The 24,196-nt window shown below is 38.1% G+C and overlaps 1 protein-coding gene across 2 annotated transcripts in view; it reads left to right on the forward strand.

The window, feature by feature from the left end:
- Window positions 1–24,196, forward strand: part of FARS2 (phenylalanyl-tRNA synthetase 2, mitochondrial) — a 147,406-nt gene that overhangs the window by 79,567 nt on the left and 43,643 nt on the right. For both annotated transcript variants that reach the window (XM_053468219.1, XM_053468220.1), the window contains one exon: window positions 15,324–15,484. In XM_053468219.1, the coding sequence (XP_053324194.1) occupies window positions 15,324–15,484 (161 nt within the window). The remainder of the gene's footprint in view (window positions 1–15,323; window positions 15,485–24,196) is intronic.

Here is a 24,196-nt window from a genome sequence, read left to right on the forward strand (position 1 = left end):
TTTTCCTTGTGTGTCCAGTGTTGCTATGCAACACAATTACAATGTGTTTTTTTTGTAGGCAGAAAGTTTATCTTCAGGCCATATAGATTTTTATGCCAGCTGGACATTTCCTAAAATGTACCATGAGCCATGGCTTATGCTTCATTATTTTTAACTAAATGACACTGATCGTTAACGACTGCTATTCCTATCTCATGCGTGGATTTCCCTGTGTGCATTGAGTGATTCTGACCTCTAATAAGGAAGAAAATCTAGAAAGGTAGGAAATTATTTAACAATTATACCACTTTTGCTATTTCACAGACTCTTATTGCAATCCATAATGGCATCAGGGCATTTGGGTGATATCTATTATCATTATGATTTAAAAAGGAGTAAATAAATCTGTTTACCAGTTGTTCCATTGCATATGCAGGTATATGAAGGTAGATGATAATATTTTATATAAAGCAGCAACATTTGACAGACTAATAGATTCCCTCTAGTGTGGCCCAGAAATATTTTATATATATATCAAAAACCAGCATTACCATGAAGCTCAATGCCTGTAATTCACACAATCCCATATACGTTGTAAGCTCTATTATTAGAATACCGCATCTTCCAACATTTCCAATGGTGAAACAGGGTTGCTTGTGGTTAGCAATCTGGCCAACGGATTTACTTTCGTAAATTCAGGTCATTTTCCCCTTTCTTTTGGCAGAGGAGGGGGTATTTGGCCACACCCATTGCCTGCCCACTTTCCCTCCCACTGCTAGTCAATTTAAGTGTGTCTGGGTCTAGCTCCACCTCCACAATGACTTGCCCCGCCTCTTGAGACACTCACCCCACCGCTACACTATGCCACTCACCAGAAAAGGGAAAGCCCTGGATGGCTTTTTGTGTGAAATCCCCAGTTATTGTTATTATCATTTGTTTTAATACTGCTGCCTGATTCCACAGAATTGCACCACGTGAGCTGTACACGGGAAAACCATCTTTATGTGATGCCAAACAGAATGTGCCACAGCCCTGCTTGCTACATGCTACAATGCATGTTAACATAATGAGGATGATTTATAAAGGTGTCTCAGGTGACAACACATAGATAAAAAGTACAACACTCTGTTTTCCAGAATGGTGGCAGTCATGTTGAAAAATGAACAATCACACCATATCCAGTGGTGCCCCTCGTGTATAAATTTAAGAATTCCATCCCAATAATTATTTTTTGGTCCACATATAGCTATTAAATTAGTATGGGAAAATAATCATCAGTCAATTAATTGCTTCGTAGTAATTTGCATATTAACATGCTTAAAATTACGACATTATTTAAAATGCTAAAACCACTGGGCTAAAAAAAAATTTTCTCCCAGAATAGTTAAATAGCGATATATATTTTTATCTTAGTCAAGATTCTTTTTATTAGACAAATAATAAAAAAATTTAAAGTTCAACTTTAACATCTTTTGTCTGTAAAAAAAGAAACCCTCCCACTTTGTTTCTATGGAGACAGAAAAGGGTCACATCTGGTCTGGACGACGGTGGAGCTTTGGATCTGCTGATGAGAGATGGGGGAATTGGGATTTGTGGGTAGAACTAGGAGTCTGGAGCCTGGCAATGCCTGCAGCCTCTAGAGCTAGAGAGAGTAGTATAGGGCAATGTTTGTGTCCAGGGCACACTTGGCTAAATCTGGCAGGTCCAATGACATTAAAGGAGCCTAATTGGATTAGCAATTAAAATCAGCACAGTGTAGGCATGTATTCATTGGAAACATGGGCACCAAGAGCTAGCGCAATATATAGATACTTTTTCTATTCTAAATTAGACATTTTCATCCATGTATTTGTACATGATAGGCCACCACATAAAAAAACAAAAAAACAACCTGTTGTGGAAAATAACACACACTTTTTAACCACTTCATCGCGCAAACTCCAGAGATGAGACAAGAACGACGAGAGCTTTTCTGGCGTCTTTGTCTTGTGTTTGTTCAACCAAAGTATTCTCATCGGTGTACCCAAGCAAATTACGGTATATATTGTTTTTCATGGACAGACAGGGCTTTGGTGGGTTTCAACCACACTGAACACCCCAAGCTCTAGCTAAGTGCCCCCCACTATGAGACTTATACTATATATATATATATATATAGTTTTTAAACTATAACACTTCTCAATGGATTTACAAGGGTTGACTTTATTGTATTTTATCACTTCTCTGGCTCCCTGCTTCACAATCATTGAGAAGTTCGGAGGGAGAGAGCTGCAGACAGAGCTACTCACATGACTCTGCCAGCACCGGTTGGGCCCCTAGCTTGAGCTAGAGGGAACCAGTGCTGTAACAATGATCCTTGAGCATACCAACTGTCTCTGGCTTTGCAGGACAGTACTGATTTTCAAGTACTGTTCCTCTGCCCCTCTGCCCCTCTGTCCTGCTGTAGTAGGCACTGTTGATCGTGGGCCTGTTGGGAGAACACTTGATCTCCTCTGACTGACCCAGGGAGATATATAGACAGTAGATCTCTGTATTGTTGCACCCACATGACCACCTTGCTATGCCCTGCAGCAGAGCTCTGCAAGGTGGCTCTTTGGGTTAAGTGGGCAACCTCTGCTTCTGGCATGCCCGCCTCTGCCCAGCCTCTCCCTACTCAAAGTTTGGACACCTTGGTGAATTTGTAAGGGCCATTGATTACATGACTGCATGGATATGTCATGTATTCAGTTACATTCAGTTGAAGTATTTAGAAAAAATGTTTTATGTAATTGAGTAAGGAACTTAGGATGAGGTTATACCTGATAAAATGCTTCTCTGGGTCACTTTTCCTTTTCTTTTGGGCAAAAGAGTGGTATTTGAACGTCTAGAAGAAACCTTATAATGGTATAGTCAGTGACATTTATTGACATTTGAAGAAACAGAGTTCAAGATTCTTTTGAATACAAACTATCCCTTAAAGTCTTTGCTTTATTATTTGTAGTTGATGTTACTCATTTGTTGGATAAATGGAATCAGGAAACATTTCTGAGGTCAAGTATTAATAATAGCACCATGATTGATATGTAGCCCCCAATGTGTGAACCTACATTGAAACTGTTCTTTTCACCATACAAGTTGATGAAATTGGGGTAACACTGTAGGCTGGCACAACACAAGCAGCTCTAGCAATGGCTGATATGTATACTCCTGGAATTTGTAATTTCCAACAGCCCTTATTTGATCTGTACAGTCGCTTTAGTAAGTACTCTTTCAGGGCCGCCATTATCAGACCATAAGTAGTGCTTCAATTAGACGCTGTGTTGCGCATTTGTTTTTATATGGGTGGTGCGTCATATGAAACCAAAAAGCCCATACCTAACTGTGGTAGGGTATGCTGTACTGTCATCATATCATGACTTCATGTCAGTGTGTGACCCAATTGATCGGCAATAAAAGCCAACAGATACAGATTTATATATTGTCCTTATTTTCAGAGTTGAACAATCGCTAATGAACAGTCCACAGTATATTAAATGACTGAAATAACCTAAACTTAATGCTGCCATAACAAAGCAACATCTCTTAAGATTTGTCTTTTTTTAACATCCTAGAATGCTGAATCTGGTTCTCATAGTAACTTATTTTTACATCTAGTTCTAGTTCTGTAAGCGGATTGCTAAGGCTTATTGTAATCAGTTTCAAGAGGCACTTTTTCATGGCACCGCAGTGAGAACACATGCAGTAATTCTCAGCTCAGGGGACAACGTTATGTGTCTAGACATGTTGGTATATTGTAACTAAATAAATTGTCTCACATAAGATAGTGATGAAACACACTACTACTGCAAATAGAAGTAATACTCTTAAGAGATATTCTTATGGGTTATGCTAATGTTGGTCTTAGTGTCAATAAATGTAACAGAGTAGCTAGAATGCTTGATTCTCTAAAGTCATGGAGCTAGCAATATTTAGAGCTAAAATTATGTTTTAGTAACCAAAGGCATAACTTTGGTCTGATCCTTATAGTTCAGTTCAGACCTGGACTGGAAGCAGGGCACATGCACCGTTTTTTGTACTTGCAGAGAATGTTTTATCTATTGCATTTGAAATGCCTGGCCCTATTTTTAGTTCTAGTAGATTTTTGGATCTGCCTCTATATTTACCAAGCCTAATGCAAAATGATGATAAAGCATTCTGCTTGTTGCGTTCAGTTCATTGTTCACCTCTAATACCGACTGCTAATTGTCTCGAAGACGCTGCTTTAAGAACTCTCCCTTTAACATGGAAACTGTGTTTCCATCTTTTCAGTGTTGTTCTTGTTAACTATATAAGAAACCTTTAACGGTAGTATGTGGACTGTCCAAATCAATTTCTTACTTTGGCTGTAGACCCCTAGAGCTGTGCCTCAGGCACTCTTGTCTCCTGAGTCACTCCTAACAAGTAGTAGATTTTCTTTTGTCATGTTCTGTTGTTTAAACTATTGTGATAGTAAGGCACTTGGATGGGACATTTGTAGAAATTACCTTTGATAACATGACACTTCACATTTCAAGTATGTAAAACGTGTTCCTTAATGACAGTATAAATTGTATGAGTTTGACTGGCTAACCCTACCGGGAAATAAATGTATAGGTTAAATAACCATTTGCATTTAAGCATTTGTGGTTCTGTGTTAGTTGTAGTTTAAATGAACCAGACGTGTTTTCGAATGTGTAGGTTTCTTGCCGTATGGGATTTGCTGAGATGTATTAAACAGATAGATAATGCTTAAAGCAAAATAAACCTTTTCAATTCGCAGGTTAACAAAAAATATAAACGTCACCCTCCATAAACGACACATTTTTAAGGTTTGTGCATTTGTGAAATATTGGTTAAAGAAGACTCAGGTGACCATAAATGCAGACATAGTGAATTTATATATTTTACATTTACAATTAAAGAGGTAAACATTTCCTGTGTATTTTTTTGTGTTAAAAATAGTGAGTGTAAACATATACCCCAAAAGTACATACCAAACACAAATTCTGGTCCGTTTTATTAAACACTTCCGAATGAAAGCATTTTAGATTGCTACGGATATAATCTGTGTATGCATATTTGCCGAAAGCCCTCAGATCTTCCAAGAACATTGAATGTTCCGATGGTCTGTACAAGACACCGGTCTTAGAACAGAAAGTTCTGTCCATTGAATTTCTTTCACATCTCACTACTGTATCTCTATGGATTTGACTTATTTCTTTTTGTCTACCTTGAAACACAAACACTCTATTTACCAGACGTTAGAAACATAGAAAGTTGGGCTTTTTTTGCCTGCTTTTCATCTGTTTTAAAAGTTTAAACTCTAATACTTTTAGATACAATAGATTTTTCATTTTTTCAGAGTATGCCTTGCAGCTTGTTTAGCTGTGTATGCCAAGCATGCACAACTGTTGCAGGTGTCCCTACGTGCGGTGAAATAATAGCCTACTACAGTTGGGGTTGGGGAGTAATATATTCCTTTATTAGCTGCTGCAAGTACGTTTTATGTATGTAGAGATAAAGAAAATGGCTCTGTAGAAACTTGGTAACACTTAAAGTGGCAAAGAGATATTTCTTCTGAGTCATCACACTACACTATTAGAAGCATTTGAAACCCAGCAGAGGGACAAGTGGAGAGGTCATAAGGGAAGACTTTGTACTCTTGTGTCAAAGTGGTTTATATTCATTATTGTGAAATGTGCAGTCTTTTGCTGACTTTAGTTTTCAAACAGTGTGCCTGGAGGGAGATCTTTGACTGTGCAATGTAATTTATATGTACATAGATATTTTTTCCATAAGCACTATGTATTTTATTACTCCAAATGTATTATACATTCATGTAAAAGTCATCTTACTGTTGTGTTTTGTGGTAGGCTGAAGATCACTAGCTTGCCAAGATGTTTTTTTTTTTTTTAAATTGATGCGGGTTTACTGCAGCACCCTAATCTCTTGGAAATGTAAAATATAATAATACTACCTGTTCACATTTCCATTCACACAGCAGAGAGCAAAGAACAAACAAATAGATGTGGATTAAGCTTCTTGCTGTCCTATACACCAATTACTATAACGTCACCAAAACCAGCAGATGTATTCATTAAACTGTGAGTTGAGGTGAGATGAAAAGTTTACGCTTATTAACATGAATATAAGACTTCTGAGACAGACTCTGATACAAAGTTTACTTAATAACATGAATGTTAGTGCCCCCCCACAACCCACTATACTCAAGATCATGCAAGTCACAGCACATATACAAGAACACAACTAACAACATTCAGGGACAGGTACTCACACTTAACTTGTAGATATGCAATCGTACATCCCTCCTAAGCAATCAGGCTCCAAAACTGGCCTATTAACATGATTGAGCCATGTTGGCACAGCATCCATAGTTAATTTATGCATAGCCATGTGCAACCTTAAACGTTTACAGACGGAATAAGATGTCATATCCTGGCACTCAGCTATAAAGACAGAGGCTGCTATAGTTGCCCTAGGTTAGACCTGATGACGCCAGGGCAGCACAGAGATGGCTTTAACAGCTGCACAAGCTCAGCCATCTAATAAGGCTATTAGAAAAAGGGGATGTTGGCAGTAGTTTTATAAGATAGATACGTTAGCATAAAGATGAAGAGGAAAAGATTTAAATTATATTTTCTTTGTCCCCTTGGCCATACCTACAATATTTAACTTGCCTCTGTTGTCATACAATGGATAGACTTATCCCTGAAAAATAAATAAAAATAGGGCAGGGTAAAGAGTTGTGACAGACTAGAGAGAGCACTACAGGAGAAAATGCAAGAGTGAAACCTACTGCTGATAGCTACATGTAATAAAGGAGAACCCTGGCTGCCTGGGCTCATATCTGCAAGTGTCTCATATTATTACACACAGAATGTTAGTTGTCTCCCTGCCTTATCCCCCATTGGTTGATACCCATGTGATCCTTGTTATATCCCTTTACTTTCTCATTAACACTTTGTTTAGAACCTAATTTGAATCTTTATCCAATAAAGCATGCACTGCTTCCTTTCTTGAATGCTAGCTTTGTGTGAATTTCTGTAGTGGGGAGGGGTGCTAGGGAAACCTAGCCAGACTTATATTACATTACTGTAGTAAACCAAGCAAGTGCTGTATTACTGAGATTGTTGGCCTATGGATGATCCAAGGCGCTGTATTCGGTTAAAGGGAGGTAGATCGGGCAAAGAAGTCAACTGGGTACTTCTAGCATTCTTTGTGCTTCTGCTCAGAGGACCCAGGTGCATAATTTAACCTGTGTCTATGTTGACTTACGATATGGTGAGATTACCCCTAAATGCTTATTGATATTGTTGCCTGATGCCCGTTATATAACAAAAATATATCGTGTTCGTCTAAATGCACAAGTAATTATCCAGATAATATAGATCGGTATTGTAGATATGGTTTTTATATTCTGCATACCTTGGTTGTAACGAGTGGTTATTTTAGTTACTGTTACTGTCATCTCGAAACAGTCTGCCCATTCTCCTCTGACCTCTCACATCAACAAGGCATTTTCGGCCACACATGTGTGCCGCTCGCTGGATATTTTCTCTTTTTTGGACCACTCTCTGTTTTATATATTTTAAATTTAAATTTAGTGGCATGTCTGTATGGAGATAACTGTGTAGTGCTTTTGATTTTTTATTTTTGTTATTGGTTCTCCATAATTAGTTTCTGTATTAGAGTTATAATAAGTATTATGATGTTTATACAGTTAATGAAAATGAATGACATTATTTTTCTGGTTGCACAAAGAACTCATAGTCCTAGTATGGCTGCTTACTAGCTCGGTAACAAATTTGTGGTGGTGGGGGGGAGTTCCAGGATGTTGTCCAGATGTATTATGAGGGATGCCACATGCTCTCCAAAAAAAAAGCAGTTTTACCAACTATAAACAACTATTCGTTTTCAAGGGAGTTGACCTGAACTTCTGCACTCACTGACTACATTGTTCTAGATGTGAAAATGTATCATGAAAGAACAGGCCAATTCATAGTTAAATCAGCTAAATGACTTCCAAAAAGTCTTCCCACAATATGAGTTACGCTATGCCAGCTGGCCGCCTCTTGCAGGTTAAGTTTGCCTGGGTTTGTACTTCTTAGCGCTCGAAGTTGGTGAGTTAAAATGTTCTGTTTCAAATAAAATCACTTGTGTTTATGACTTTTGTGAATAAATCTGAGTGGCCATTCTTCTTTCAATTCTCAGGTTTCCTTGGGTAAGCAATGGCATTCTCTGTGCCATCCAGCCCTTGCATTCCGACAAGTTATTGACAAGCAAGTTAAACATCTAGCTTGTTATTAAGGAATCCATCTAGAATTGCCTAGAATTACAATAAGTTCACAAAACACTAATTCTATAGCCTTGTATCTCTGAGTTAAGCTCCTGTGTGTTCTCTTTGGTCTTTCCAGTCAGTTTGGCATCTGCTTTTATCACACAGCACATTTCATGTCATTTACAGCAATTTAATAGACAAGTGCCTGCACATTTTACTGAAAGGGTTTTTTTCTCCTTCCCTTCTCTCCTATGAACATCCCAATTAATGAAGGAAAAATCCTAGATATGACATATCTTTGCCTTCAGTATTCTCGCTTCTTCTTATGCACTTCACAAAACATGTCATAAAGTACAAATGGAGAGTTTTTCCCACTCTTTGAAAAGTTTTTGAATGGTTGTCGTTATTAGCTCAAAACTAAGGGTATACTTATAAAAAGTCCACCAACAATATCAACCAACGGTCCCCGGTACAGCTGAAAGTTATTACCTGTCTGTGTTTTTATCACCTATTTGTCACTGTTCCACCCTGCAGGCTGGGATTCTGTATGAATAATACTGGTTATTGCTTCCCCAATTGCAGCCCCTGGAGGTCACCCTAACAGGTTTTGGATCTTTGGCTACAAGTTGGCGGTGTAAGCTGGGCCTTCTGGCTTGTCTGGTGTTTGTAGATTAGTGTTTAGCAATGCTTCAACTACCCCCTTAATTTTAAGCGGAAGGGTTTTCCATCACCTTTACCTTCCATAACTTTTGTTATTGGTATTTCTTGTGCTCCCCCAAGCCTCAAGTATTAAGCCAATATCACAACCTCATGCTGACGAGTCCCATTAAGGATGAAACAGCTGTCCATGAGTGGTGATCTGGCTACTGCACCTCTTTCCCGAGTTTTGTCTAAAGGCTGTCTTGTACATTGGCGATTACTTTCAAGAGATCCATGTATAAAGTGGTTATAGAGGCAAAAGGTGATCATTGTTGACCTTGTTTGCATGCACCTACCCAGAATCCCTTGTGGTTGTGGCAGCACCATGAGATTTCTGAGGGAAAAGATGCCTTCTGGCTTGTCTGGTGTTTGGGACTTCTGTTCACAAATGATTAACATACTGTGACGGGACGCCCTGTATTCTGACTGGGTACTCCCACCAAATGTTGCTTCTTCCTGCCGGGACACCAGTGTTGTAGAGAGAAGGGGGGATGTCGCTGCACCGGAGCTGCGCTGGCACTGTGGCTAGCCGAAGCTTAGCTACACAGTGTGGCTATTGTCCTGAAAAGGACAATAAAAGATCATAGCAGCCCACCCCAAGCATCAGACAGAACTAATCTTGAGGTGAAAAGAGGACTCAGTTTATTTGGAAACACAGGGGTGTTTAAACAGTACAAGGGGTAATTAACATACAATAGACACAACAAGCCACACAAAGTTCTCCATCAGGTCCCCCTGTTGAACATGGCTCAGTATTTGCACCTCAGCCCAGTAGTGGGTTGCTATTGTAGTCTGTGGGGAGGATGGTAAACATGGGCGTTTTCCTGACTTCTGGCGGAAACCTGCTTGATATCAGATCCAGGTACACATACTAGCCGTAGAGTTCTCTGTCCTCTAAGTCCTGACCCGATGGAGAGTAATAAACCTGCTCCCAAAATGCAGTAACCCCAAATCTGTGTACGAGCGCCACAGTCTTTATAGTCTCTTGTACTTTGAGAAATGTGGCACTCCATACCAGGGCCCATAGTCTGTAGGAAGGAGGCTGGCACTCAGTCCCCTCCAGGTGCCCATGGTACGGAGGCTTCCGTGACACATACCATATGGTATATTTATACTGTTTTTGAAACCGATCCTTTTAAATTTCTTTAAAATAAGAATGTTCATTAATGGGGTTTTAATATGGTAATAACAGAAGAATGGCATCTGTGTTTTTGCCAACAAAGATGCTGTATGCATTGTTCTGTAACAAAATGATATCTGTCACTAGCAAGCATTATGGCAGTATTCACTACTTCACTGGAGACTGGTCATTTCCATATAAATGAGGGTAATAATTAAGGGAAAATACTAGAAAAAAGAAAACTTTGTTAGCACAATGTGTTGGTGTGCAAATTTTTTAACATTGGTTTTGGTCAGATCATTTTGTGGGTGGGAGTAATAAAAAGTTGAAGTCTTATAGAAAAAGGCTACAGTTTTGTGTTTGTTCCATTTGATTTGTTTGGTAATCAATCGTGCCCAGTGTAAGAAATTATTAGGGTCAGATATTTTAAGACCCCGGTAAACAGTCAAACCTGATTTGAGGCAGCCCTGCCCAATATAAATCTGACTTACTCTGGCCTGCGTTATCAGATATAAAGTTAGCAGTTATTGGCAGAACACACCAAAACATCTACTAAACCATATATATGAAACATATAAGGGTGCTAAGTCACCAAGAGGCAGCTCCTCAAAGCCAGCGTAACAAGTATAATGTATAACGTTGATAGCACACCAATATAAGTAAAATGGATAAAGTTATATCAGTACAGTATACCAAAGTGACAGATAATGAGGAGAAAGAAAGGGGAGCAATAGGTGGTCAAGTCTTGTGGGTGCTGGGCAACTCCTTTGAGTGCAATCTGGGTGCTGGGCAAGTCCTCTTGAGTGCAATCTGGGTGCTGGGCAAGTCCTCTGGATGCAATCTTTTTATTTTATGTGATGAATGCCTGCTATGTGGGTCAATGAATACTAATATTCATTTTTCATTTTCGCACTTTGCTAGCTTTCTATTTGTTTTTTTATGCTAATTTTGTTTACACCATAAAAATTTAATTTGTTGATCTGTGATTAATCAATGTTCTCGAGTTCTGGAGTTTTACCATCAGTGTCTGGCACAGTAGTGGTGGGAGTTATGCTGTACCACCTTCTGTGTCTGTCTTGCTGTATAATGATAAGAGTTATACGGTTGTGGTGTCTAGATCACTTTATAATTATAGGAGTTATATGGTTGTGGTGATGGGACCTGTGGTATACTACTGCCAGACTCAGTATATATTAACGGGAGTTTGGGGAAATTTGTTTTACTATTATTTTTTAACCCTAATATAATCAATTTTCTTGTTATTTAACAACTTTCTGAAAACAACCTTTGTAAGAATATAGTGGGGCCACCATAGAAAATGGAGTAGTGGGGTTATCTTTGTTAAGGGTTGGTATTAGCAATATTGCCACATCCACATGGGGGGCGCCCCAGCTTTTTTTTGCATCCAGGCATCAGTGACCTCAGGCTCAACCTTGCCCTGGCTCATCCTCCCTTCTTGTCTTGCAAAACGAGATGATTTGTAGTCGTCCAGGCGGACCGACCTCCGGGGTTTGTCGAGCCTCGTACAGTTGTATTGATAAACAAGAGTGATCAGACTCTCTGGCACATTAATTCTCCTTGGATTGTTAGTGGATTGTTAGTGAGATCAGAAATCCTTCTTGTAACAGGCAATATACTGCTTCACTTACTTACTTTACACTGCACATGCAGTGTGTGTCAGCATATGACATTATCCTGCCGCTCAGCATGGTACATGGGGTCCTGCAGGAGGCCAGGGCCCCCATCATCCAATGTAGGTGAGACTGTTCAAACTGCACTTCTTTTCTCTGCATTCGTGTACATTGATGTAGAATATGATTATATTTTGGTCTGTAATCACAATGAAAACCTACAACAAAGAGTTAACTAAAATATCTTGAGAATTAAGGGAGTATTATGTTACAAAAAAATACCTGTTTGCTCCATCTACCTTCAATAAAATAAAAGGATGGCCTGTCTTGTGTTATGTCCATTCCTGCGTGCCCCGTTTGTTGCATGTAGTGACAGCTATACATAAGGGAATGGCGAGAGCAGAACAAAGGGGCACAAACTCTGATAAAGGCAAGTGGTATGAAAAGACAGAAACAAATAGAAAGTCAGAGGAACAGACAGTAAGTGGATAGTGGAGGAAATAAGTATTGCCATGGAAACCGAAAAAAAGATTGTGACAGATGATACTGTTGTATGCTTTAAAACAATCAAATGCAAATCTGTTTTAAATGCAGACAACCTAAAACATTTCCCTTTTGAAATAGTCCTAGCTGTGCAGCCCTACCAGTCTCGAAAACAGCATATTAAACGAGAATCTTCCAGAAAAAGAAGTTCTGAACCAAGACACATGTATAACAATAAAAAAGGAAATGTACATTGTAGCAGAACAGTTTTAAATATAATGACCAAGTTGGAAATGGTTTTAATTTTACTTCCAGGAGATGAGCCTTTTGAAGTGGCCACTTTTTTGAAGTACTGTCAAGCTTTGATATGGAAACACGGATTTGTTTGTTCACTGTGCGCTGCTCTAGGCAGCAGGGAAACCTGGGGTTCATTTTGGGCTAGATTTAGTGAAAACAGTAACTATCCCGATTGAAAAAGCCATTATACGGACCACTCCGCAACATTTACAGTACCACCTACTTTACTTGCCTGAAATACCACATCTTTTCTCATACTGCTCCACATCAGAGGTAACCACCAGACAGGGTCATTTGGATGATGTCACAAAGGATACAGAACATACCAGATTAATTTGTATATGGCCAGTTTTATTTTGTATTGATATTTAGTCATTTTTTAAACAGTATAGAATCACCTTATATATATTTCTGATTAAATCTCTGACAAGAACAAGTTTGCAAATTTAGAATAAAGAATAAATGTTCACGTGTTGAGGACTAAATATAACCCTATTATCCAAGTCACATTAAAAATAAAAAAAATATGTATCTCAATACAATGTATACTAAACTTTTAAAAGCTCTGTTGTAATTTGTTCAATTTTATCTTAGAATGAACTATTCATAGACAGTATGAAAGACTAATTATGAATAAAATAAATAAAAGGAAACCCAAAAAGGGAACATTGTGCTCACAGCATACTTCTTGTTTATTTTAGGAACGCTAATTATGCTGGGATGTTGTTTACAAAAACAAAATGAATTTTAACAGACTTGAAAAAATAAAAAACAACAACACTTATGACAATATTTTTTAATAGGCACCTTAAAATAGTGTTTATATATTAAGGCTCTGGTTGCGTGGAGTGTATTGGTAGCAGTTAGATAAAGGCATTGTTATAAAGGCATTTTTCCCTTTAGTTGGAAAAATGCCTTCAATGTGAAGCTAGTCACCGAAGTAACATTTGAAAATAATATATCGCAGTGAGTGCCATTTATACATCAGTATTTCTTACTACACTCTGCTCACACATTCAGAATGCATATTGGACTCACTGTAATTCAGAAAAGACAGGCGGAGGAAGGTGTAAAATAAGCAATTAGTTTGTATATATTTCTATTTGGTTCTCTGACCCAACTTGATATATTGACTTTGCTCCTACTCCTCCTATCTTGACCTTCTGGCCTTTTCTGGTTTTGCTCTTATACTGTCCTGTGCTTCCTTGAGCTTTGTTTAATTCCATGGGATTCCAGGCTTAGAAACAGAATTTGATGGCAGGTAAGAATCTTTTAGACCATTTAACCTTCCCGTTTTATTGTGATGTAATGATTCAGCTATGAATAATGTAAGATTATTCCTGCTGCCTTGTTCTGTCCTCATTATCCCTTCACTGTGGCCCATCTGGTACCAGAAGTCTGACTAGACTAGACACTAGACTGTCCCTTAAACCTTGTTGTTTTTTAACCTGGACCATATGCTTCACAGGATATCTGCCTTTCATAGTAATGTCCCCAACCCCGTAATACTTATGTGTTGTATATATATAATTTTAAGGAAATCTCTTTATGGAAACATTATAGCTTGAATTTTTTTATTTTTTAAGTTAGTATAATAAAGTGGTATTTTACCTTAGACAAGTGAATCTGAAGGGCATACAGCAGGGGTGTCCAACCTGCGGGCCTACAGCTGCTGCAGGACTACATCTCCCATAATATTCTTTCAGCTGTAGGCCCGCAGGTTGGACGCCCTTGGCATACAGGATTTGCCCCAGAGTTTCTAGGTACAATAGTCCTACTCAGTCCATCCCACTTTATACCAGTTCTGCACCTTTCTCCATGACTCTCTGGCCAACCACAACCAGAACATCTATTCCTTCTGCATACACTTTGTTTGTAATAAGGGGTGATTAAACAAGTTACCAAGATATTGTAGTTACCTTGGAGCTGAATCTGATTTCAACGTTTTTGTCTATAACTAAATAGAGGCTAAATACCAAAATCAGACAAGTTAAAGCAATAGAGCTGATTCAGTGATGCTTCAAGTTTATAGACTGCAAGAAGAAAAAGGACAAAAGCTACACAATGATTCAACCCTAAAGGCTTATAGTCTAGTAACATGCACCAATCGCTTGCTTGGGGATTTAACAATAAGGTTCAATGCACCTATACTAGCTATAAAAATGTTTCCAGATCCCCTTGTTCCCTTAATATGAACTAAAACGTACACAAAGATAACTTTTACAGATTTTAAACCCTACGCATCATCATTTTCATCATCATATGTACAACATATGTAAAATATGTTAAACATTCAATAGTGTCATTAAAAATCTTAATCTCCAATTTCATTGCTGGCCCATTTTTTTTAAAAATTGTTTTTTATTATAGTTAATTAAGCTATTTAATTACTATTATTATTATTAAAATACATAATATTCACATGCACTACATAAACTACACTATTCTGTATTGTATTACAATGCTGGCACATAATCTACTAATAAAAGAGTTAATTTGCACTTGTTTACATGTCTTTAGACTCCTCTTTTTACACCGAACGTTTCTAAACTCCGGTTCTGATTGTTTTGAAAATCTGACTACAATGTACAATGTATTACAATATAGTCATACATCTTTCTTGGTAAACATGTTAGCCATATGTAATGGTAAGATGCATACATCAAATTGTTACTCATTTTTCTGCTTTCATATTTTTTGTATGATAGATGTTCCATCATTCTTGTTTAGATATAGATGTAATGTGCACCAAAAATGGTTGATGCATAGTAAATGATATTGCTTTCTATGTTCTGAATTTGTACTTATTTGATTACAGCTGGTGCTCATGACAAAATTGGCTGGGCATTTGGACTTGGTCTAGAGAGATTGGCCATGATTTTGTATGGTATTCCTGATATCCGTTTATTCTGGAGCGAAAATGAGCTTTTTCTGAAGCAATTCCATGTGTCTGACATCAATCAAAAAGTACAATTCAAGGTAAGAAATTAGAGAAAAAGAGGCATGCTTTGAAATGAGAAATGTGTGAAACACATGCATGTAAATCTATGAGATATTATATATATGTTAATTCACCCTGGTCTCACAGCCTACTGGTGGTCTACACCAACTTTTAAGATGGTCTTTGACTCAGTGAGTGTCACATTCAAAAAGAGACTACATTTTGCCAATACCTTTGGATCTGTGCAATATGTCACCTTCAAGTCTACAGGGTTGTATTCATTGACTATGCACAATGATTGAATTAGCAAGAAATTAAAGATTTGACAGTCCTGCAAGCTCCTGGGTTAGTAAATACACCTCTATGAGCCAACGGAATGTATGAGAGAAAGTTGGACCAGAAAGGAATAGTTAGTGCTGAATTGTATAATCTAAGGTGACCAGATTTGTAAAATGAAATCCAGGGACATTTTTTTTAATTGGCAAAGGGTAAAAAAAACTTTTATGAGCATATTCTATTCAAACTATATATGCAGTGTATTCATTATATGTTTTTGAAGTGATTTTATTATATATACCTTATTTCTCATATTTTGTCCATGAGAAAAAAAAATATTTCATAGAATCTTTTGGTCAGATTGAGAGTATCATGGGCCTGGTGCTGAGGATTAAAATAGACAGAATCTTAACTCCTTGGCATCCATGTGTACTGGGTAAAAATGACATCAGTGCTTGGCAGATAATATAGGATATAATGTTATGTGAGTGTCCCTAGGTAGCTCGGGGCCCCTCTACACCTGGTCCAAATAGCGCCTTGATTGGCCAGTAGGACCCCGAGATACAGTCCATTTATACTTCACCAGGTCATGGCTGATTTCCATAATACAGCAAAATTGTTATTATTATATACTGAGGCACACATTGACGGTGGTACAGCATAACTGTTATCATTATAGACTTAGGGATTACGCTGTACCACCGTCAATGTGTGCCTATACATTGAGCCAGACACTGACAATACTGCAGTACAACCCCTATCACTATATACTAAGCCAAACATTGATGTGGTGTAGGCCTAACACTTCAGTGACTGGCTTAGTACATAGTAGGGATGCACCGAAATGAAAATTCTGGACCGAAACTGAAAATTCAGCATTCATTTGGCCAAAACCGAAAAAAAACAAAAAAAAAAATTTAAATACCTTATTAAAAGTAACACACCAAAAGACAAAAAAAAACAGCAATCACAATCCTATCATGCCCAAGTTCTAGCATGTACTGGCTGACTTGGACAAAAAAAAAATAATTGATAACCGCAATCACACTCCTATCATGCCTAGACAGCCTCCCTATGCCATGCTATCCATCCCACACTTCCATGCAATCTGAAACCCTCATTCACAAACATTCATCATAAACTACAGCATAACACCCATCACTCTCACACACTTATTAATATTTTCCTACCTTTCCTCTAGCACTGTCACTTTTCCTCCTCCTCTTCTTCTTCCTCTTCTTGTTCCTCTTCTGTGTCCCGTCCTTCCGGTGCAGAGAACGCGGAAGACGGTGGGCGTGGCTTCAGTGTTGTGCGCCGGGATTTGACATGAAGTCCTGAAGCACAGCCACAGTTGCCGCGCGCATCGTTTTTGGAGGCACGGCGGCCAGTGCCAGTGGAAGCCGCTTAGTTTTTAACTTTGCGGCTGCCATGAATGTTCGTCGCCCGGCCAGCCCGCCGGCCCGGATTCAGGGCGGCCTGGGGGGCAATTGCCCCTCTGCCCCCCGGCCCAGCCCGCCCCTGTCTTTATACAATCCTCTTTGCATTTTTTTTATTTGATCTGTTTAATGAGTGTGTTCCTTCAAAGCACAGATACAAAAGCCAAACTGATTTCAAAAAGTGTCTTTGTAATGCCATGTAGATTATTTTAAAATATATTCGGAAAGCCAGATTTTGTTTTTCTTCAATGAAAATTGGAAATCAATAATTTATAGTATTTTAGGAAGTGGAAGTGCTGAGTTGTGATAAAACAATTTCTCTTGCACAAACTTAATATCGCTGGTTGTCATAGAAACAGACTTTATGCGTTATAATGATTTCTGTGCTGGGATATTTAACTGTAGAGGAATAGAGAATGGCTATCATTTTCATTAACAGTTTCTCTAATGGATACAATAATTGAGGAATTAATTGAAATATCTTAGTAGCAATTAATTATGATAAAATGAATAGGTATATTTATACACGACATGTGACAACTACTGTGTTCTCCCTCATGGAAAATTTCTGGAGAGCTGATTATTACGCCGTGACAAACAAAGCACAGGAATAATTTTATTTTTATATGATGTTGTTTAGTTTTACCGATGCTGAAATCACTCTGGAGCCTTAATTTTAAGGCATACTTTTCTTCATGGTTATTAATTATTATGTGCCAATTACAATGATGTCTTACAACTCCCATCATGCTTCTGCACACAAACTTCCATGGACAAGTAGAGTAATTTAGCAAGTAGAGAACCAGAAGTTGTCCAGTTCTTGTTATTAGTACCAGGAATAGAAATATTAAGTAGTTCTTCCCCTTTACTTTGTATTTATTCAAGTGTCTAAACGAGGCCATAAAATAGGCCCATGAAACAGTGATGATGCGGATGCTGATTTGTACAGGAATTGATGCTGAGAGCTGGTAATTAAAGGCCTGTGTGAGAATGCCCCCGCACTGGCACCGAGCGGGATGCATATGATGTTCACACAGCCCTGCATTGAGCAGTCTCTTGCATGATTGGAATGAAAATGAAGCTACACGGAGCCAGAAAGGCGAAACACAAGACTGCATAAAAAAAGTGTCTTCTTATTACGGTGTTTGTAATACTGCAGCATAGTGGCATCCATCTGCCTTGAATGTTGATAAAATAATAAGTATTCTGTGTATGGATTTTGGTTTCTTAGCAGTTTTTCAGACATTTATCTGTCTGCTTTCTGTACCCTCTAGATCAGTAAGATTTTACGGGCCTCTCCCCAGAAGGTACATGGTTATCGCATGCCTGAAATAGTTATGGGACAGTGGTTGCTTCCTACTTGTAACCTTATAAATGTGTCAAATATGTATATATGGCTGCTACTGTGTAGCAGGTTCCTAATGCCATTTCTTAACAGTACAAAATTACCATTGAAATAGGAGCACTCATTTCTCAATGTTTAAATTTACAGCTTTATACAGTGTTGTGATCTATGGTAGGTAGTAGTATTGACCTGCTGGTGTTGTGAAAAGTGAGTTTTACCAGTTCCAGTTTTACACTTCCACATTCCATTAAATAATGGAATGTGGAAGTATAAAAGGAGACTTTCGTGCCCTACCAGCAGCAACATAGTTCACAACCCTGTTTTATTAGCAGGACAGTCAAGGATTTTGGGCACAGATTTGCTCTCCTGCAACACTGTCCCAGATCAATAATAGGACAAAGGAGGCAATTGCCCCAGAGACCCTGATGTCACACACACACTTGATGCTACTACACTGTGTAATTTCTGTGTTAGCATGCACTGCACAGCAGGGCATATAGTACTTGTTGTGCTCCGTGATGTGGGAGCTCAAGTGGAGGCGCGCTTGGTGCAGTTGTATTTGCAGAGACACAGACAGACTCCATTATGGGCACTAGTGATGGCAGTCAGCTTCCTACTTTTTGACAGGTGACAAGATCTGCCAGTCGATAGTCACTTAGTGCAGCTCCTTAAATATAATTCCGGTGCATGGTATTGTCTAAAGCATTCCAATCCCAGGCTGAATTGTGCTCTGACCTTCTATGGATTGATACAAAAAAAAGTGGCACGTTTATAGAAGGGAAGACCCGTAATCCTGTTGAGCAGTCAATGGCTTGCTACCTCAATGTGTATACAGCCGATATATATATGGAGGGAGCTCCTTGTAACAGTGTTGCCCCAAGGCCCTACCTAACCCTGGTCCTACTGCCTACTTTTGCAGACTGTGTTGATCAGCGCTCAGTTGGAGAGATCAATGAATTCTAAGCTAATTGATTGATTCCAGTGCTTTTGCATATCCTGTTAGGTTGTGATGTGGTAGCCTCTAATCACACCCTGCATCTTGATTTGGCCAGATTTAGTTTTGGGAGGTATGCAGTTGAAAGGCTCATGCAATCATCCTGCGGCTTTGTTCATAATACCACACTATCCTTTTTCAACAGGCAGCATTTCAGCTGTTGAGCACGAAACTCCATGATAGAGCTTTAGATGTCATATCTAAAAAAATATTATGGGTTTGATAGGATCCACCCTCCCATCTCATGATACTCATTGATATATGTCCTTCCTGATTAAATAGGGGGACTATCTTACTCTTCCCTTTATTGATCTTTTAAAGGAATGTTTGGCTCCATTAACACTCCTCAGTCCTGTTTCTTCATGAATATTTGGAATTGTTTTTAATTTGACAGTAAACATTTTAGTTTCATCATTGCAGTGTAACATGTTCTGATTACTATTGATTTGTAATAAAAATATATTGCCTTAAAATTAAATGCGCCTAGCAATAAAGCTTGTTTCTTACCTAAGCAGCTCATGAATGCTCTCTGCGTTTCAGTGGGATTTGCCAAGTTCGAGCGTTCCTTAAACATGGCCTCAGTTGACCCTAATGCATAATTAATGCACCAAAATTATTTTTTTCTCACTGCATGTTAATAAATTCAGCCCACCGTAAATAAATCAGATCTCAAGGTTTTTCTTCATTAAGATGCTGTGAAATATAGATGTTTCGTTGAAACTAAAAATCGCCATACATCACTTGTAATGTATATATTACTAAATGATTTAGATAATTTATTGGACAAAGCACCACTACTTTTAAGTCATAGTACATTCCAAATATATGCATATAAGAACAAATATGGCTTACCTGAAAAGAAAGCAAGGTTTTAGAACACATACTAAATTACTATTGTAAGGAATCTTGCAATATATATTTCTAAATAGCTCCTATCCCCAAAGATTACTTCTGAGCACCATTTTCGTCTTTTATTTAGTGTTTTATTAAGCCCATGGCTTGAAATGATCAACAATATGTATTTCACCGTACTGTTATTCTCCCAACTTCTGCATATGGCATTATATAATTGAATTTGCCAGTATCAAGTGAAGCATATGTACAAAAGTTAAATATAAGCATTTCTTTAATAAAAAATCATCCTTATAGTATTATAAAAACATGCATGCCAAACCTGTTCTCACTCCAATAACCAGTCTTTCATTTCCAATGTGAACCAGCTGTGCTTGGTTGGACCATCCGAGGAATTATTATATTTTATTTTTTTTAAGTATATAGCACCAACATTTTGTGCAGCGCTTCATACAGTTCTTTAATTCAAAGGATCTGACAAAACTAGACTAGAGAAGCCAACACATTAGACGAAGAGGGCCCTGCTCGCAAACTTACAATCCAGAGGGGATGGATGAGAATGTAAAAATATATTAAATGATCCATGAAACAGAATTGTCAGCATTTGTGTGCCTGATTTCACAGATTTTGTATCTATATCTATGCAAAGTTTACAAATTTGTGCAGGAATTCTTGTAAAGATAAGAAGCGCGTTTTTTTTTACATATTTTTCAGAAAATTTCTCACATCACAAATCTCATCTTGTATGCAGAGCATTAAGCTTTTCAGAAAGAGGGGGGGTGCAATGTGGAATAAATCACAAAATAATATCAAAAGATGGATGAATCTTGGATTCTATGGGAAAAGACAGGCAGGGCGAGAGAATGAAGCAAAGTACAAGAGGCTAGACACAAAAGCAATGTTAGATTAGATAGTGAAGGAGATGAAGACTAAACACACTTTAGTAATAAAAAAAATCTTACGTTGCCGCTGCTGAGCAAAGGTCCCAAGTCTCCTGAGTGAAAAAGAAACAAAATGCACACAAGTTCTCTGCTTCATTTTTGTTTGTTTCCGCCTCTTTTTTGGACATTCATACGAACGTCCATCAAATCATAGCTTCAGCTTAATTTCATGTTTGGTAGCACAGCCGTGCCAATTAGTGAAAAAAATAACTGTCAAATTATTATGGTGTCACAAAAAACCCAACTGAAAGAATAATATATTATCTTATGTTATTCTTGCCCATGGCTCTACCACTGGGGAGTGATGGTTTCAGTCAATCTCGTCCCTTCTGTGTTATTGTATTTCTCGGTTTAACAACAAACAATGGATAATACTAACTTGTGCATTGCAGCCATAAACGTAGGAATCTCTAGTACAGTACTGTTCACACAGACTTGATTTTGTCATTGCCATTGGAAATAAATAGGCTTAATTACTGTTCTTTACTTATATATGACCTGTAACATATATATCAACATATATTAGATCATTAATCTGACAAAATTATTATTTTGTACTCAATATTTTGTGGGAAACCATTTCTGACACATGGTTAGATTGCAGTATGTGGGTAACTGTGGTCCATCCCACTTGGTACAACCCAAATGGCACATCCCTCTTACATTGAATATTTGTCGTTTATAGTCTCTTTCAAAAAATACTTCTACATTGCTTACTCTGTGTGATACTAACACAGCAGGATGTGTCATGTCTCAATGTATCACACTTTTTACAGCAGTTGACACTTTTTATGCGTTTTATGCGTTTTGCATCCCATATATCCTCACATCACTAATGAATTCCTGCCTGTATTGAACTGTTAACCTCAGAATACACTGTGTTTTTTATTCATTTACCAAAGAAACTGTAAATTGTTCATAATTTTTTAAATGACAATGTAGACTAACAGAGCAATATTTATCGGAAAGAATGAATTGAGAAATGGCACATATTTAGACTGTGTTAGAGAGCAAAGCTTATAGTGTCCCTGACTGCCATCCATCTATATGAAAACATCTAATACTGTCACTTCACTATCAGACATATATTCTCATCAAGGGGAATTTTTGTTTATATGCAGTCTAATTTAATGCTACATTTCCTATGGGGTGTGTTAAGGACACTTTTTTATCCAGTATAAAGGTCCATGTTAACCTCTTTCATAAAAGAAACTCTGCAGTTGTATCCTCAAAGCCCAACAGATATATCAAAAGCTTCTACATATTACTGAAAACAAGAGACACTAGTTAATTTTGCAGTTGAAGCTAGGCTTTGCGATGGACATTTGACTAAATGCACCATGTGCACCAATCAGGGCCATCTTACCAGTTTTGTAGACCCTGGGCAAAGCAGTGCACTACCCACCCAAACAAACATGATGTGAAGCAAGGATTAATCAACAGGAATTATGCATACATGTGTGTATATGGAATGGAAAGCAGGGGAGCACTAGCTGCTTTGAGTCCAGCGGGCAAGCAAAGGCAAGTGGCCTCGAAGTAGTTAAGTTAAATGGTTGACGAAGAGTTGACAGCCCAAAGCAAGTGCACCCTGCAGTAGCAGGGCAGCTCTCCAGCTTGCACACTGCTGCTGACCAAAGGATAACAAAGTATTCTTGAGTTAAATGTGAGCCCATCTGACAGCTAAAGCTTGGCCGAAGTTATTGCTGCTAAAGGTGGCTCTACAAGCTATTGCAGGTAAGGTGTGCTTAGTTTTTCACACATGGCTTCTCCATTTTGGCTTATATGGTGAATAAATCATGACGCAATGCTACAGGAGATGACGGATGCTTCCACTGCATACTCTGCCGCTTGCTTTCTGGCTGCTAATGGTGAACCCACGTTTCATCACCAGTGACTATCTTCTACAGAAAATCATCACCTTCTTCACGATAACAGGCCATGTTTGGGGAACAAACGTCCAAGCACTTGCGCTTAGGCTCCCACCTAGCACCCACTTTACTGAACTCAAGGCTGTCATGAATCAGGGCATATGCAGATCCAACACTCACATTCAGCTTTCCTGCAACCTCTTCAACTGTTATTCTGTTCTCGCAAATCTTTTCCAGGGTCCTTTCTTCATTTCTCGTGATCGTGGCTGTAACTGGATGTCCGGAGCGTTCTGCATCTGTCACACCAGTACAGCTGTATTCGAACTTTTCAATTCACTCACGAGAGAAAACTTTGTCCCCATGCTGAGCACACATATGAAGATGAATTTGTGCTCCCGGCACACCTTCTGCCCACAAAAAGCGTATGACAGAACGCTGTTCCTCTTTGGTGCAACTTATAATTCGCAGCCATCTTCAACCCATGGTGAAAGCTCATATACTAAACTGCAAGGGCAGCCCGCTTGGCAGACAGAAGTAGTCACATGACACGCTAACACACAACCAATTACTACTCATCCCGCCTTCAGCGTTTGCAACAAAAATGCGGAAACGTTTTGAGCATCTCTTGTATTTTATTTCTTTTTTTATGTACTAAAGATAACAGACCAATGTAACTTGAAGGATCTTTTTAAAAATGGAATTATAAAAATCCAATAATGTTTTTGAAAGTTCATTACAGAAATATATAAATTCGTATTTGTAATATGAATAAGTTCAATAACATAATAAGATAGCGTACATTTTTAATGAACCCTTATCAAGTTCAGGAAGAAATTTAGAATAGTTAATTTAAGTACAGGAGTTTTTTAAGTCTGAATTAAAATTTTAATGACGGTTCCAAAAGAAAATCTGACCTACTTGTCAGTTAAAACAAATATGTTATTTTAATAAATCAGAGTATGCAGAAATTAAATCTAGGTCATATGTTTCTATGAATACATTAATTATATATAATGTGAATATATCAATGAAATTAAA

The sequence above is a fragment of the Spea bombifrons genome, chromosome 5 (assembly GCF_027358695.1).
Source record: "Spea bombifrons isolate aSpeBom1 chromosome 5, aSpeBom1.2.pri, whole genome shotgun sequence".
Classification (NCBI taxonomy): Eukaryota; Metazoa; Chordata; class Amphibia; order Anura; family Pelobatidae; genus Spea; species Spea bombifrons.